Source organism: Falco biarmicus, chromosome 6 (assembly GCF_023638135.1).
Source record: "Falco biarmicus isolate bFalBia1 chromosome 6, bFalBia1.pri, whole genome shotgun sequence".
Classification (NCBI taxonomy): Eukaryota; Metazoa; Chordata; class Aves; order Falconiformes; family Falconidae; genus Falco; species Falco biarmicus.
Window position 1 is genome coordinate 65,490,787 of NC_079293.1, and position 18,729 is coordinate 65,509,515.

General features: G+C 37.7%; 1 protein-coding gene across 3 annotated transcripts in view; it reads right to left on the reverse strand.

Annotated features, from left to right (window-relative positions):
* Positions 1–294: 294 nt before the first annotated feature.
* Positions 295–18,729, reverse strand: part of FIG4 (FIG4 phosphoinositide 5-phosphatase) — a 77,162-nt gene continuing 58,727 nt past the window's right edge. For 2 of the 3 annotated variants that reach the window (XM_056342987.1, XM_056342988.1), the window contains exon 23: positions 3,746–5,593. In XM_056342987.1, the coding sequence (XP_056198962.1) occupies positions 5,416–5,593 (178 nt within the window). In that variant the 3' untranslated portion in view covers positions 3,746–5,415. Of the gene's footprint in view, positions 673–3,745; positions 5,594–18,729 lie in introns of those variants that run through there. The other variant, XM_056342989.1, reaches the window with a different exon arrangement.

Sequence of the window (18,729 nt, forward strand, 5' to 3'; positions counted from 1 at the left end):
CCTCCAGTAGGGAACTGCTGATTATCAATATTTGCAAGGGTTGTGATTTCAATGTGGGATTTTTTCATTAATATTTTGTATCACATTGTGCTAGTTCTACATTACTTTTAAATCACCACCAAAAGAGACAACTTTAGTTAGATTTTTAAAAAATATTTAGAAGACAGAGGGAGGCATTTGGGAGCCCAGCACATTATATTTTTTCCCTATTAGCCTCCAGGCGATCACTTGGATTTAAACTATGCCAGCAAATGTACAATACTGTATACATACCTCAGCACTCATGCAGCTGTTGAAGTATAGCATATGCACAGTTTTATCCCCGGTGAACTGGACTTGTCTGTGTAATTATTCAGGGAGTACCGACAGGGTGAAGCTCTTACGGAGAATGAAATGATCTCCTGAGTGAAACTGGTATTTCCTCTTACTGTAAAATGTGACTATTTGACAGGTCACATGTTTTGGAGTTTATACAAGTGAAGGCTGGCCTGAGTCGATGAAAGTGAACATCCTGGGAGACTGAGTAAAACCTTCAAAAACTCAGTAACAAAACAAAAAGCTGCCACAAATGTCATCCCAGAACTACGTACAGCTCTGTCACTGTTTCCCTCTGGTAGCTGTGGCTGTGTGCACGTTAAAAGGATCCTGTTTCAGGGCCACAGCCGAGTGTCTCTGGAAAGGAATGAGCAAACAAAAAGTCAGTCGGCTTTGCAAGCAGAAGCAAAACTCAAAAGGAGGGAAAAGTACCAATGAAAGAGCTCAGGCGTAACTGCTCCTAAGGCCACAAGTATCAGTCTGAAGAGGGCCACAGGACAAAGCTCAAGCTGTTGGATTGGCATCAAAGAACCATTGGCTCAGAAATGATGGAGCCCTAATCCGATGTTTGTGCTTCCTGACTCCACAAGAAAAGAATACAAAGTCATTATTCTCCAGGTGTATGCTTTGGTATTGTATTTCCATGTAACCTTCAAACACACTGAAACAAACTAAATATATTTCAGAGGAAACTCAACACGTTTCTCAGAAATATTTTGTTTGTCCGTACAGTTTAATTGTAAAGATAATAATTAGGACTTCTGAGTCAAAAAGAGCACCACGTTAGTCTTCAGAGCCAACACAGCCCATTCTTTTTGTGTTTATACTTATTTTACACACTTTCCCCTCAGCTTCTGACAGGGAAATATATGCATCTAGTCAGAACTTCTAACATGGCTGAGAAGTGAACCTTATCACAAGAACAGAATAAAGTGGGTAGATGCAGAGGCAGAATCTCTGGAGTCTTTTGTACAACCAAACTTGTTAGATGGGTGATGACCATATTTTCTTTTTAGATTAACCCTTTATATGCATTAAGCAGCAGCTCTGTTCAGACAGTTGAAAGTTTGTCACTCAGTCAGTGTTAAGCTGGGAGTCTTGGTGTGCATGTTGTTTTTTTAAACAAAGCTAGTAAACAGTTGACATTAGCACCCTGAAGTATTCTTAGCAGCTGCCAAGAGTACAATGATGGTAGATCATACAAGCTATCAACTGAATATTAATGCCCAAGCATCTTATCATATCAAGTAATGCATGTGGCTTAAACCCCTATAAGCATCTACAAGAAACATGCAGCAGTTATACATACTACAAGGCTGAGGTACTCAAGGACTTTTTCACCTTGGTGTTCACCAGCAAGTGCTCCAGCCACACCACCCAAGTTGCAGAAGGCAAAGGCAGGGACAGGGAAAATGAAGAACCACCCACTATAGGAGAAGATCAGGTTTGAGATCATCCAAGGAACCTGAAGGTGCACAAGTCCATGGGACCTAATGAGATGAGTCTGTGGGCCCTGAGGGAACTGGCCGATGAAGTGGCTATGCCACTGTCCATCACATTTGAGAAGTCAGGGAAGTCCAGTGAAGTTCCCACAGACTGGAAAAGGGGAAACATAACCCCCATTTTTAAATAGGGAAGAAAGGAAGACCTGGGGAACTACAGGATGGTCAGTCTCGCCTCAGTGCCCGGCAAGATCAAGGAAACTGTGCTAAGGCACATGGAAAATAAGGAGGTGACTGGTGACAGTCAACATGGCTTCATTAAGAAGTCATGCCTGACAAATTTAGTAGTCTGTGACAGGGCTACAGCGTTGACAGATCAGGGAAGAGTGACTGACATCATCTATCTGGACTTAAGCAAAGCTTTTGACGCTGTCCCACATCACTTCCTTGATTCTAAACTGGGGAGACATGGATTTGATGGGTGGACCACTCAGTGGATAAGGAACTGGCTGGACAGTCACACTGTCACACAACAGCTCAATGTCCAAATGGAGACCAGTGACAATGGTGTTCCTCATGGGTCAGTACCGGGTCCAGTGCTGTTTGACAACTTTGTCAGCAACACAGGCAAGTGGGATCGAGTGCACCCTCAGCAAGTTTGCCAATGACACCAGGCTGTGTGGTGTGGTTGACACGCTGGAGGGAAGGGTTGACATCCAGAGGGACCCTGACAGGCTTGAGAGGCAGGCCTATGCGAACCTCAAGAAGTTCAACAAGGCCAAGTGCAAGGTCCTGCACGTGGGTCAGAGCAATCCCAAGCACAGATACAGGCTGGGTGGAGAATGGATTGAGAGCAGCCCTGAAGACAAGGATGTGGGGATGCTGGTTAAAGAGAAGCTCAACGTGACCCAGCGATGTGCACTCACAGCCCAGAAAGCCAACCGTATCCTGGGCTGTGCCAAAAGAAGTGTGGCCACCAGGTTGAGGGAGGTGATTCTTCCCCTCTACTGAGACCCCCCTCCTGAGACCCCACCTGGAGCCCTGCATTCAGCTCTGGGGCCCCCAATGGAAGAAGGACAGGGACCTGTTGGGGCAACTCTAGAGGAGGGCGGCCAGAAAGATGATCAGAGGGCTGAGGCACCTCTCCTATGAAGACAGGCTGAGAGAGCTGGGGTTGTTCAGCCTGGAGAAGGGAAGGCTCCAGGGAGACCTCATAGCAGGTTTCCAGTACTGCTGGAAACGTGGCCTACAAGAAAGCTGGAGATGGATTTTTTTAGAAGGGCTGGCAGCGATAGGACAAGGGGTAATGGCTTTAAACTGAAAAAGAGTAGATTTAGATTAGATGTTGGGAAGAAATTCTTTACTATGAGGGTGGCAGGACACTGGAACAGGTTGCCCAGAGAAGGTGTGGATGCCCCATCCCTGGAAGTGTTCAAGGCCAGGCTGGATGGGGGGCTTGGAGCAACCTGGAAGGTTTCCCAGCTCATGGCAGGGGGGTTGGAACTAGGTGATTTTTAAGGTCCCTTCAACCCAAACCATTCTATGATTCTATACTAAAAGATTCAAGGGGATGCCACAACAGGACCATCATGGGACACATTTAGAGAGACACTGAAAAGCCTAGCATTATATTACAGATAATGGACTGAGATGTCATTCATCTCTCAGAACTGTAAAAACAAAACCCGTTAATCTGCTTTTCCTGATGAGTGTTTGAATTTCTGAAGGCTGAACATATTTTCCTCTTACAGCTGTAAAATAATTAGAATTCCTATATTTTGCAACATTAGAGGTTGAAAAAAGAAGCACCATCTTTTGCCTTATCTGTGATTACATGGCATGCTTTCAAGGCCAAATGTTACGAATTACCAGTATCTATGAACAACAGAAGTATAAGGACTGTGATAATCTAAAAAACATTATTTGCAATAGGTTTAGTGCAGTAAGAAAAGCATGCATTTGCCTCATTAGGATAAGGACTCCAGCTCTACATTTTTCCAAAGCAAGAATTTATTTCTTCAAATTATTTTTCATATTGGACAAAAGAATCCAGTAAGTTTTTTTCCAAGAGAAAAAAAGACTGACAGTTGCCAAGACATATTATCTAAAGTGACGTTTCATTCTTGCATCTCCTAAAATACATCCATTCAGCTCAAAACAATATTAATCAATTAACAAAAGACAATGGACACCAAAACGTTTTGGTAGCTTGAGGTACTGTGTTCTCACTGACTGCATACAAGCCACTCCCTGGAACACACTAACTTCTATCTTTTCCCTTTACCCACTGTGTAATTTCTTACAGTGAATTACTAATGAAAGTGCAACTTACTGCATACAATATTCAAACATATTAAGAACATGTTTGCAGCATGCAGCCAAGAGTCTGCAGCAGCTGCCTGCAAGCGATTTACGATAAACATAAACATGTTCTCTACATCTAGTACATTCAGTTGGCTGACATCTCTAAAACAGTTATTCCAGAAAATTCTGAAATATGGTCTGTACAAGCTTGTGGAATAACATAGTTTGTCAAGGATGCTGCTGATACTGTCAGCATTCTTCAAGGCAAAGGGCTAGAAAACTGTTGGAAATTTTAGCTTGTAATTGCAAATAATATTTTAAACACAAGCCTATATTACACAACCTAATTCAGATACCTGCTGCCTCTTTACTTCTTACCTAGCACTGAGCATGATGTTCAGTCTTGCCCAACCCAACTACTGCTTCCTCTTGCATGACCACCCTAGCTGATCCAGTCTCTCATATGTCACTTACCGATACTGATTTCTTGGGAGGCTGTGGGCTTAACCTGAAAGCATTTTGCAGGAGCACAAATACAGGGATAGAAAGGGTATGGTGCAAAACGGATAACGCCTGTCATACAGAAAAATGGCAGGATGGGTTTGCGCCCTCTGAGAGTCTAAACCTAGTAAAGTGGAGAGCACTCCTTCCTTTGCAGATGCAGTCAGTAAGTGGTTCACCTCAGAATCCTACTAGAAGTCCATGGTAATTAATCACAAGCCATCTTCACCCTGCATGTGGCACAGATTCTGTAGCTACTAGCACCAGTGATATTAGCTTTGACACAGATTAGGGTTACAAAGTTTGTTAGTCTTGACACAAGATTTTAACATACACCACATTTTTCAATTTTGCTCAAGAAAGCAGCAAATTACAAGCAGTCATTTTAGCACTCAGTTTGCTAAAAATCTCAAGAAATACCAGAAAACATTTTGCTGTAAAAAAACATTGTTTGCTGTCATGGAACAAAGGAAGAAAACTATTATTTTCTGATTTTTATGTATTAATCACTTCAGCTTTATTAGCAAACACAACAATATAAGAAATTAATATAAAAACCTAAAGATGCAATATTTTCTTTGCTATAAATTGCTACACACTATTCAGTGACTGTGGGTGCTCTTTATTCACTTCATCTCTTAAAATACACTTTCTCTTTTAGTTGAAAAGCAGGTATTAAATCACTTTTTTCCTGTAAAGCACAATACTGTACATGGGTAATAGTAAAGAACAATAAATAGAAATGTTAGGTAAGAAATTTATTACTGCAAAGTAACAAAACTAGATTTACTCTCTAAAATTATTTTTATGACCTATCAGTACAGTAGACTTGGCAGGAGAATCCAGCCTGTATTTACATGTATCTGTTTCGAATGTATTCTCTGTACATGAGGAAATCATCTTTTCCCAGGGGCTGCATGTTTCCTCTTCCAGCCTGAATGTGCGCATGAAAAATCTCTATAGATTTCCTATCAGCTCTTGGAGGCTGAACTTCATAAATATTGTCTTGAGAAAAGGAGGAGATGGGTATTCTGGAAAAAAAAAACCACAACAACAACAAAAATGCAGAATATTTGGAATTTTAGGTAAGAATTTTCCAGAGAGACGAGTATTTCTTTTCCTTGAAATATACATGAGAGGCAATGAAAGGGCAACTTCCCACTAGATAATTCATTCACCTAGATTTTTATCACTACTGCAGACCTGATAAGACCCAGCTTTCCAAGTAGGGTAATTAGGTAAGTTGTCACTAATCACATTACAGAATACTTTCTCACTTCCCTCCACTCTGCCCTCATTTCTTCATCCTTCCTCAGATCTGCTACCCGTCAGTAAGTACCCAAGCTGAAAGAGATCTGTGCCATGCATTATAGCAGATAATAGAAAAACTTTATTGAGCCAGCCACTTAGCAGCAATTATAACAAGCAAGTGAGTATACTCTGAACCAATATATAGAAAGGATTTATCAGATAAAAAATTTTCCATCAAGTTGTCAGGAAACAGATGACTTATTACCAGCAACAGCACTCTGTACATTGGGATTGCTGATATTTAATGAAAATACTTTTTAAAATAGCTTTATACAATAACTACTATATTTGAATCCTAGTATGTGAACCTAGTCGTGAGAAATACATGAAGTTTTAGAAGTTTATGACCTTTTCTAAGCACTATTGCCAGTCAAACTCATAAAGTAGAAGCTGGTCTTTTAACTGTAACTCTTGAAAACTGTATAGCCAGCAGGTCAAGGAAAGTGATTGTTTCCCTCTAATCAGGGCTTGAGAGACCATATCTGGAACACTGTGTCCACTTTTGGGCTCTCCAATACAAGACAGACAATTAAGTATCTGGATGAGGTCACCAAGATGATTAGACAGCTGGAGCACATGGCATACAAAGAGCCTGCAAGTGCTGGGTTTGCCCAGCCCAGAGAAGAGAAGCTAAAGGGACCTTACTGCTATCTGCAGCCACCTTATGGGAGGGTGTCTGTGCGGAGCCAGACTCTTCTTGGAGTGTGTGACGAAAAGACAGCTTTCAAAAAGGGAATGGAAATTGCAACATGGGGCATTCTAGTTAGATACAAGGGAACTTTGTTCCAGTGTGAGGGTTGTCAATCACTGTTGTTGCTTAGAGAGGCTGTGGAGCCTCCCTCCCTAAGGATATTCAACAGTGAAGTGTATGTAGCCCTGAGCAACCTCATCTAATCTGGTCCTCCTCTAGGGGAGTGGATCAGATGACCTCCAGGGTTCTTCTCAGTTTTAATTTTCTATGGTTCTGAGCCAAACTCTCAGTAGCAATGTGTTCTCCACAACCAACTGCAAGGTAGCAACAAAACTATTTATACTCAATAAATAATAAATGAATAATAGAAATATCTGTGTAGTAAGTAATTTTCATTTTAAAGCACTTTGGATATTGTGAAGGCTGCATTCCTAAACACACTATGTACGTTTCCCAGCAATATTTTCTAATCTATTTATAAAATACTCCCAGAGTTGAACAGTACAGATGTTTTACCTGTGTGATAGCAGATCAGTTTGGACTCATCAACAGAACATTCAATGACTAATACATTGCCATCTGAAGGTAACCTGTGCATTAACTTTTCCTTCTGTCAATACTATTTGATTTAGAGGAAATCAAAGTTTGAAATTAACTCCTAGAAAAAAAAACCTGATAGAACTATGATTATCTAGAACAGTGGATGCAATGCACATATAAATACTAAACAGTAGAATTAAATTATTTCTCAGTTATGAAAAAAAGTAACATATACATTTTAAAGTGTTTTCTACATCATCAGTTTCATATATTTGTAGCTCATATTTCAACTGGAGAAGCTAATTTACTTTCTAGATAGCTATTAAAATACTGCAGCTTTACAAAAACTTTATCTAAACAAAGCTGCCCAGGTATTCAGCACAACACAAAGATTTCAATTCTGGAAGACTCACTTTCTTACCACCATATACACTGAAGACTTTTCTACATCAGATCATTACTTATAGGTGGACCGAAAACGTCATGAGGCCTGGTAGCCCGCCTCATGCAGTAACTAGCAGCGATGTTTGAGGACAGATTACTAAAACAGAACAGGTACTGAACAATTCCTTCTCTAGTATATCCTCCTGGATTTCAGTAACCGGGATTTAGGATCTACCCGAAGCAAAATTTAAAACTGGACTACTGTTTCATGAAAAGTGGTTTCCACAGGTCTTTACTAGTTTTTCTAGTATCTCTGAGACTTATAGAATCCTGTGGGAATAAGTTCCATTACTTAACTGCGTCTGATGTGGCACTCTCTTAATTTGTTAGCATGGGCTTTGGTTGCTTGACTGGGAGAAAGGGTGAGCAGTCATTCTCTGTTTGCCGCCTCCACATCACTACCAGACAACCAAGTGTATTTCATACCTCACACACTAGTTATTTTCTGATCTACCTTCTCACCTTGCCGTTAATGCAGAGATCCTATTCTATCTATTCTATTCTATCCTCTTTGATAATGCAATAAAGACCAAAACTGCATTTCATAACTGATTTTTTTTTTAAACAAGCTTTCCATTTGTCATCTACTATTTTAGCTACTGAAGACAAATTTTCTAAATACTTTACACAGTAGAATATTTGAATAGTAGACAGTGCCAGTGGCTGAATGACAGTCAGGATGCTATTGTTACATCCTGTATTAGCATAGGCACATATTTTTGGGCTCAAAACTTCTTGGGTAAAATTACAGCAGCAATTTACTGTCAAAGCTCACTATTTCCAAAAGCAAGCATCGACCAGCCCAAATGCAATGAAGATTCAGATATTAGCATTATTGCCATATTCCACAGAAACCACAGTCATGACTTACTATCTGGGTGCTCTTCAAGAGACAAGAAGTTATTTTTATGTGTATAATCTCCTTTTTTAAGGGGAAAAAACAGGGAAGAACTGGAACACTCAAATGATGGTACAGCCCTTCTATAAATGAAATGCAGTAATAATCTTCTAGTTGCATTATGAGCATAAACTAATATTTGACACTGTTTTTAAACCAGGATCTCTATTAAAAATGCCCAAACCCCCTGTTTCCTTATTATGCAGCCTTTTATTTTATTATAATATGTTGGATTTCAGATGTTTCATCATGTGATAATTCATTAGTTTTATAAAGTGACCGCAATGTGTCATGCAGTATAGTATGCCTAATATTCCACTACTACTGGAATATGGTAAAGGTATCCATATTAAAGTCATATTTTTCTATTTCTTATTTCAATTTGTAATTTTCCATTTTATACAGCAATACATACAGTTGATTATACTTTAACTGCAATGGTAGAATTACTTATACAGGTATACTACTGAATTTGAGACAATAAAATCACTGGTCAACCTACAGAGTTTGGCTACATACTTTAATCAAGTTACATTTTACCAGGATGTAAACAGAATTTGCTAGGTTATGTCACAGAAACATTTGGTCATTCTAGAATTGGAGAAAAAAGTAAAGCTAAAGAGTTTGCAAAAAATGAAGCCTTACTGCATAGCATATATATTTTTTTCCTTATTTTAGATTGTATTAAAATTCCTGTTTAGGCTTCTTAGTCTTAGAATTCTGTGGCACTACAACAGAACGTAAACAAATACTAAAAATGTGAGCAAGTTACCTGCATGTACGGTTAGGGTATAATTTCCAAAATGCTTGCCATTTTTATGCTTTTCTTAAACCACACAAAACTCTTCTTTCAAAAGAGTTGAAGCTCTCCTGAGGAGTCCAACCTCTGCCATTATTCTCTCAATAAATCAGTTTTATTTTTTGTTGGTAAACTGTATGAATAGTATTATGGAAATTATATAATGCTTAATCTTTTCTTTCTATTTTTTCCCCCAACAACAGTGTGATAGTTTCTTCTCATTATCACTTCTTCTAGCTTATTGTAAAACATTAAGGTGGGTGTTTTCAGAACTGGTACCAAACATTAGTCTATCTAACTTTCTGTCTTCTATTGAGATGCTTTAAAAGCAGATTGCTTTTCAAAGAACCCATAGTTTCTGCAGATACTTATCTAGTTTAAAGCATTCAAGCTGAGACTCTAGCAACCATATTTGACTCTAGCACACTGTACTAACTTACAAATGTCACTATCTAACACCAAAAAGACATCACCTACTCAAATGTAGCTGGCCTGTCTAGTCCACTAGCAAGCGAACTAAGTAAGGACTAACTTAAGAACAAAACAAAGCCATAAGACTAATTTGATGCCTTCTTTATTTATTGGTTTTTTTTTTCCTAAAGACATGACATTTCTGAAGTACTACTGAGTCAAAAGTAATTTCCTTAGGCACAATGGAAGCTGGACAGAAAGCATATTTCAAGTATTTAGTAACTAAATCCCAATTTTCCACCTACTTGCTTCAACGTGATAAAAATATATTGAAAGAACCACATGTTCATGCATGCCAGTTTTGATTAATAATCCTGTATTAAGCTGTAACTATTTGTGGAGTGCTTGTATTATCCAATCATTTAATTAAAGTAATTTCTTTAACACTATTCATGTAAAAATCTAATCTACTTAATAAGTTTAATATCTTACAATAGAGTCATGAAGGAGAGCACATTATTTATGACTTGGCTATCAGATCTCCCTAGAGACCTGCAGCTCTATGGCCTCTAAATGAAAATTACATAGATAGGACCATAAACACCATGTCACGAAGGACAGCATCCTTGACATGCAAGTGCAATTATCTTCTTCCCACTTGTGAGCAGGCTTCATGGTTTAATGGCTTCACCAAGACTAGCATTATCTCTACGGTAAAAGATACAGCCAAAATCTTCAGTTACAATGAGGATGTTCCATACTTTGAGGAGTGCATGGGGATGTGCTTAGCTCCTAAACATAGCGTTCACCAGAAAGCCACAGCATCTGTTTCGACATTGATTAGTTCTCCTCAAGTCTCTAAAGTATATCTAAGGAAGGAGACAAAAATGTACTCTGTTGCCTTGTTTGAATCCTAAGCACATATATCTGACCTACAAAACTCTGGCAAATCTGGAGGTTTTATTTGTTTTGGTTTTGGTATCCTCTCCCCCCTCAAATGGTATCCCTTTAAATTGCTTGCTGTGCTCATGAAAAGCCTTCAACAGAATTTTCCTTCCTTAAACACCACCGCCTCCATACAACAACCTTTCAGTCACATTCTTTGTGAGTGGAGAGGACTGAAAAGCAGGAAACCTTCTCTCTCCAATAATACTGCAACTTGAGCCTTACAGAGCCTACCAGCAGCAAAACCTGGACTGCATCCAGGTCCCACAACAATCACCTCAAACTCCAACGGCATGGATAATTTCAAAATGTTAGAGAAAGAAGAGACTCTATTTACACAGGCATATATCTAAATGCACATTTTACAATCCAAATTAGAAGTAGCTTCTCTAGAGTGCAGACAGAAGGAATATGAGAGAAGGTCAGCACATCTGATACAGAAAGGTGATCTCAAAGGAAAGATAAATCTTTTAAGTAGGGATGATTTACACTGACCACAAACTAATTCAAAATTTAAAGATCAAACACACAAAGGAACCTTAGGATAGAACAGGACAAAACAAAACTAGTACCAAAAGAACTCACAAAAAACCCTCCAAAAAACCAAACAAAACCCCCAACCTACCAAAAACCAGAGGAATATTGTTTTCTTTTTGGTAAGGAAAAGCTTAGACTTACTTTTTCAAACAGAATTACTTGAATACAGCAGTTCTCTTAAACAAATGAACAGCAATATTCATCATTTCACAGAGAAGACAGAGAAACAGGTTGAAGAAGGATCCTGAGAATTTTCATTAAAAAGTCTAAAAGTAGATGGGCTAAGGTGGTATATAGTTCAGTACTTTCTAATTTTTGCTAGAGACTGTTAATATTACAAAATCCCAAATTCAACAAAACCATAGTATACAATGTAGAAATAACTAGATTTACTGTCATATTTCACAGGAATCTGTTACAGTCACATTTTTAGAGGATATGATTTCAATGCTGCTGACATCAGGATCAAAATGAGACTTCATAGGCAAAAGTAAGAAACACCAGCTCAATAACTCCAAAACAAAATTTAAAAAACCAAGCTTCAAGACACGGAACTTCTGAAGTATTTTAACAGCCATCACTGTACTAAAAGATACAATAGTTCTTTATTTAAAATTTTGAAAAATGCAAATTTAATAACAGACAATATTTAGACAATTAAAAAATATTAATCTAAGACCACTTATAAAAATAATAAAAAAATTTCTAGTCTTGTGAGACTACTACATTATCTTTTTAATACATGACATATAAACCTGCTAAACCAGGTGGACAGCAGATACAAATTAAATTTCTATGTGCGTTGCAGTAACAACAAGGTCCCTGTCAAGTCAGAATTGTACTGAACTATTGTTTTACAGCTCAAAATATTTTTTCAGTTTAAAAAAAGAGCAGTTGGGTTTTGAAAAATTATGGTTAAATTTCATCACAAGTCGTGTATCATTCAGAAGTTGCAATCCACTGTTGCAGGCGGCTTTTTTTTTTTGTTTGTTTTACCATCAATGGACAGTCTGAAATTTGATATGTAGTTTTTATATTCAGGGTTCAGTGTAGATAAGGAGGAAATACAGAGGACCCAGAGATCAAGTGTGAACATTCAGTAATTAAAAATGTTGGTTTGGTTTTTTTATACATATATTTGAAACATATCAATAAATGAAAGTTATTATCTAAATCAGCATGAGGCAGATAAATGGTTAATTTTATTGTTTTATTGTTAAAATACATTCAGCACCTCAGTTGACAGCTACCAAAAATGCTAGGCACATAAGCTTTTTCATCTGAAAAAAGCTCAAAGCTCAATATTGACAGAACAGATGAATGGGAAAAAGATAATTCTTCCTACATACATCGGGGTCTGAATCACAAGGACTTCAAACCATTTTCCCCAGATCCCTGGAAAAAACTCATGCTCTGCTCCCCGATCTGTCATAAGGGTGTTATACAAGATGACTGAGCCAATCTAATAAAGTGCCAACAGCCACACCAGAAAGTCCTGCTGCATTTGACCCTGTGGCTCTGTCTCTTCTGTGCTGGCACTGGGACCTTCACTGGTCTAAATAATCTCATTAATCTACCAGGAAACTATTTGCCTTTTTTTTTTTTTTTTTTTCCCCTCTTTTTTTTTTTTCTGAATTAGTTTGCTGCAGACTGATGCGCTGAACTGTTTTACGGAGCACTGTAGGAAGTAGCAAGGCTTGCACAAGTAGCTGAAAAAGTAGGTGATAAGCAGGGAGGGAAGAGCAGGACCTCCCCCTTTTGGTGGCACTGAGCAGTTAGAATCGGCTCAGATATTTTGTTAATTGCTCCCATCAAATCCAGTCATGCTATGACTTATATCATAATACCAAATCGTTTCACCTGTCAAACTTCAGTAGAGTATTTCATAAAACATCACAACACGGACTTACTTCCTTCAGTCCCCTGCCAGCTCTTTTCTGGAGAGTCCTACAACCCTGATCATACTATTGGTTTTCCCCAGACCCTTCCCAGTAGTATCCTTTTTGAGATGTGTGACTAAAAATGAACAGAGCATTCAAAGCCAAAATGACAAAATAATTCCTTATACTTGTCTTTTCTAGCCAACATGAAGTACCAAGTACTTTCAGGGCAAGTGCCCACAGTGACTTTAAAACCACTTCCCCAGAATACAAAATGAAGATAACTCTTGTCATTTAGTCAAGCCACTTTGCAAGAGACAAGCACATAGTGCTCAAGCCACTCTGAATCCCAGTGAAAGACAATCTTTCATCTTCAGACAGAAGAAAAAATCCAGGTAATTTATAAACAGCCTGATCAGTAAATTTCACGAGAATTCTCACAGCCAATAAATGCTGAAGAATCACAGAAGTGCTTTGTTTAAAATACTGAGACTCAGAGAGATGAAAGACTCAAATTAAGCAAGGAAAACTAATCCTTAAAGCTGTTTTTATAGTATCAGAACAGTGGGTATATGTGAGTCAAAAGAATAGGAGAAATTGAAGTTACTGTAACACACCTATGTTGGTTCAGTTAGCCCGAAGTGGTTAATTATCTTCATCTCTGCTCTGAATCAAGAGCTAACAGTGAGCTGCATACTTCTGTTTTATTTAGAGGTACACAGAAGTTTAGATCATATATGCTTCTTAATATACAGCTGTTAAAGAATACAAGATCCAGTGGAGGACAAAGTAAAATGAATCCAAATAATCACCAAACCGGAAAGAATTTCATCCATCATAGAGGCAAAGAGTTTTTAGTTAAGGAGGGAAGTAAGGTAGATGACTCCCAGCTAAACACAGATACTCGTATCTCCAAGGAGCTGAAGCAGTGCTTGTTTTAATCTAGAAGCATAGCTATCCTGTTTCCAAGAAAAGGAAGAAATAAAATGAGTTGTAGGTAGTATCTCTTCAGACACTTCTGGGAGATTTCAAAGGAGAGACCAAGGATAAAAAAAAACCCCAACTTTGCTGAAGACTGAACACTGCTCAGACAAAGGGCTGTCTAGCAAGGTGTTCTATTGAAGTGCAGAAAATGTTTAGTTTAGTTTTGTGTTGGTTTGTGTGTTTTTTTGTTTTGTTTTGGGTTTTTTTTGTTTTTTTTTTTTAAAGGAAACCCTGACTGCCACCTTATCAGAAGACAGATAAGACACCTTTGTGATTTAAACTTCAACAGATGACAGAATATAAACAATTTCTTTACCTATAATTTCCATGAATATTCATAACAATCCCCTATTTTGTGAATAAATGCTTTCATTGAAGTTATCTAACCTTCTTATGTGAAGCAACATATAGAGGTGCATATATGAAGCAGAGAGCATGCAAAAAAGCACTGTACTGTGAAACTATCAACACACTTGAGAATCCAAGATAACTTGTAAATTCCAAAGCCACTTGTTGACTAATTATGACAGTTTTTGATTCACTGTTTCCACAGCAGCGTCAAGAAACTATTTAGATATTTTGCATGGATTTAACATAAAAAATAAATATACTTAACACCCTAAGACATTCATTTACTTCTGCCTTTGAACAAAAGGAAGCCCCCAAGAGCTCCTAGGATGTGAATACACAGAAAGATGACAAATTCAATATCAGCCTTTTCTTCAGTACAGTTATGAGTGATAATGCCAAATACAAATACAAAGCTATTTTTTATCTAATCCTCCAAGAAACAGACCTTATACTAACAAAGTCATATGGAAGTACTGAATGAACAAGAGAACTGCTCTATACTGAGGTAACAGCTTTCAAAAGTAACTAGAGGGGTAAAACACTTCATTAAAATTATAAAATGTACTGCTCTATTTTTAATTTTATATTTAAAAGTGGTATTATAGACTAAAATATGCCAGTAGAAGATTTAATTAACAAAAATGGAAAATATAAGGTCCTCCATTGTTCACTTCATTCAAAGAAGTTTGCTTTGTTACTTTTATCTTGGTGACAAAATAATGTATATAATGTGCATATATGCAGAAACAAATGGTAAAAAAGCCCATATACTACTTGTATGTAGTTAACTGCTAACTTGTAGATAGTTGCTACTCAGTTTGAGTCATCACTTGGATGACAAGCAGAATCTAGGTAGTCTTGATTTAAAAAATTAAGATTACACATTTAACATCCAGGGAACTTTTGAAAATAATTACTATGATATATCTCTGAAGATAGGGTATGTTTTTCGGATATTTAAGGAGAACACAGCCCCAGACCAGGCTGCAGGTATCACCTACTAAAGTTCTCCTGCTTGAGCATCATCAGTGCCCTACAAAACTGAACAGGACAGTAGATACCTCGGGATTAATTAAAGTTGGTGTACAAGCAATGTTGCTATATTGCATAGGCTACAATGAGTAAAGCACTGACAACAGCTTGGACCCCAATGTATGCACCTGGCTACTCTTTATTATCTTTAATATTATTATTTCCACACTGTCCTGGTTTTGGCTGGGATAGAGTTAATTTTCTTCCTAGTAGTTGGTACAGTGCTGTGCTTTGGATTTAGTTGGAGAATAACTTTGATATCACACTGATGTTTCAGTTGTTGCTCCGTAGTGCTTACCCTAGGTCAAGGACTTTTCAGTTTCCCACGCTCTGCCAATAAGGGAGCGCACAAGAAGCTGGGAGGGAGCAGAGCCAGGACAGCTGACCCAAACTAGTCAAAGGGGTATTCCATACGTCATGCTCAGTATATAAACTGAGGGGAACTGGCTGGAAGGGGCCAATTGCTGCTCAGGGCATCGGTCAGTCGGTGGTGAGCAATTGTACTATGCATCCTTGCCTTTCTTGGGGTTTATTACTCTCTTTTTGTTGTCTCCCTTTTCATTACTATTATTATATTTTATTTCAATTATTAAACTGTTCTTATCTCAACCCATGGGGTTTACCTTGTTCCCTGGTTCTCCTCCTCATCCCATCAGGGAGGGTGGGTAGGGTGAGCCAGTGGCTGCATGACACTTAGTTGCTGGCTGGGGTTAAACCAAGACATGCGCTGTTCTCCAGAAGTGCTGCAGTAAATCAAAACACTCAATAGCCTGTTCAGCAGGGAATCGAATTTTTCATACTCCTAGATAAATATAAGTAGCACTCTGGAAAGTGATTTAGCCTATATTTTTTGACAGCGTTATTTATACCACACCGCAACGAGTACTAGGGAACTAGGAACAGGTGCACCATGTCAGCCAACAGTAATTATACTACAGTACTCAAAGTCTCTCTTCACATACATGATAAGAAATCGTGCTAAATGTATTCCAGCTCTGTTTAGCTCTATATAGCTCTAACTAAAATTCTACTCTTTTTTTCCTTCATAGAATTTCCATGAACAAAAAGAGAAACTTCAATACCCTACATTCTCCACTTGCTGTTCAGTATTATTTCCACTCCATCACTGTAGTCACTGTTCAAGTACCCATTTTTTGCTTCTAATTTATACTTAGAGTCTCAAATTTAAGACAGAAATTTCTCTTCAGTATTGCTACAATGCATATTTGAATTCATAAATATCACTAAAGTCACATTGCAAAAATAAGAAATATCTTTTTTTATATTGGCTTTACATATTTGATAAAAATGGCCAAAAGGTTTAAGGTTGTGAGGCTGGTTTTTGGTGGGGTTTTTGTTTGGTTTTTTTTTAATGTAGAAAAAGGATATTAAAAAAATATTTCTTTAAAAAATGTGGAAATGACAGCAACTTAACCTAAGCCTAAATTATATCTTACTGCTGATGAAAAACCAACATTCTAGATTGATTACTTCATTTTATTATGAAAAGGACTGAGGTTTAGTTGCATTTGTATCTGGAAAGAACTACTGGAGAATCAAATTTGCCAGATTTTTTTCAATTTAAAAATGCACTAAACATCAAATTAATACAAGTTACCATAATTTTTCAATTTCTTCATGTGCCCCTTGAAAAACAAGGACATATACAGTTCAAGAAGCGCAAGATGTACCTCAGCTGCTCTCTCGACCTAATCTTGAGTATAGTATGTTCATGTTATTTTCTCTCTAAATAGTATTCTCCAAGGAGATTCTTGATTCAGAGCAGCAATTCAAGCGCAGGAAGCTTCCTTGTTTCAGAATTGAACATGCCTTTAAAGAATGGCTACGTTTATGACTCTTCTTGAAAGAGCAATCTGTCACTGTCCAAACAGTATTTAAACCTTCTTAAAAAGATGCAGAACAAAAGCTGAAGACAATTTTTAAGCTGTATAAAGATATACTTCCATAAAATAAAATAAATTACCGACTAGAAGATACCCTGTTTCCTCTCAGATCTGCACAGAAGAGCATGCTTGGTAGAACTAGCAGAGAAAGATGACCTACATGACTTCAAGAGGAGGAGTGACAGGAAGCACAGATTTGTGTGTTCTATGACTGTTACACTTCACTATTTGGACACACACGGAAATTACACTTGAGAAAGGAGAAAAATGAACATCTAACTACCCAAAACCCACCAGAACTGTGTATAGACTCTCTTTAATGTGTCCATTTTACAGCAGCATAGCATAGGGAATAATTTATTCTACTTTAAGAAGGCAAGAAAGGAACGATTATCTCCTACACTGTGAAACATATGCTGGGAGATTCTGAATTACAAAAAAAGAATCACCTTCATTCATAGCAAAAATATTCCTAGGATAAAATTTTCTTAAAAACCATTTCCCTTCAAAACATTCAGGGTTGTTTCTTCATATTTAAAAACAGTTTTACAGTTTGCCAACCTAATTTACTATTTTAATATCCATCAGATATATTTTATAATAAAACTACAGGGATATATACCTACAAAGTGTAAGCTTATTAATGATGAACAATGCACGGTGGTATCACCATTTTAAATGTATATAATACCAAATGACTAAGTGCTAATATTAGGCAGTATTGTCTCATACACAATATTAAACCTGTTTGATGTTATCCTACACCCTCAGCCCCACCGAGACATGCCCAGTCTCTATCCCTACTTGGGAGAATGCTATGCTCAAGGTTCCCTCACTTCTTCAGTACATATGGGGGTGGACTAGAGGCAGTGCAGGAAACAAAGCTGAGCCTTCTCTAAATCAATGGATTGCAGTAAAGGTCTTGCAGTACTATGAAATGGCCGTACTCTTGGGTGAGAGATCATGTACCCTAGAGACAAAAGTAAATAAAAACCTGCCTTGGTGAAACTTCAAGCTGCCTACAGTAAAGGAAGATGTCAACTGGGAAGTTAGGACTTGGTAATCTGAATTCTAAGAGCTGCTTCAATAATAGTATGACATTTGGATAATACCATGACCTTTTTTTTTATACCAGTACTAAGAAAAGATGCAAATGATCTGGCCTATCACTAGAGGCCATTCTTGTACAGCAGTAATCAATCCATAATCTCAAACAGTTAAATTCCTTGTTTCAGTATAAATTAAATATATGCACCTATTGTAATTTTAATGTTAGTTATTTTTCATATTAATTGAAAGTTATTCTGTTCGCAACAGAATACATAGAAGTTATTTCCCTTGGTAGATGTCCCTGGGGAGCAATCCTCCTACCATCTCACCACAACTGGCTTTGCTGAATATGGCTGTTGTGGTTTAACCCGGCAGGCAGCTAAACTCCAC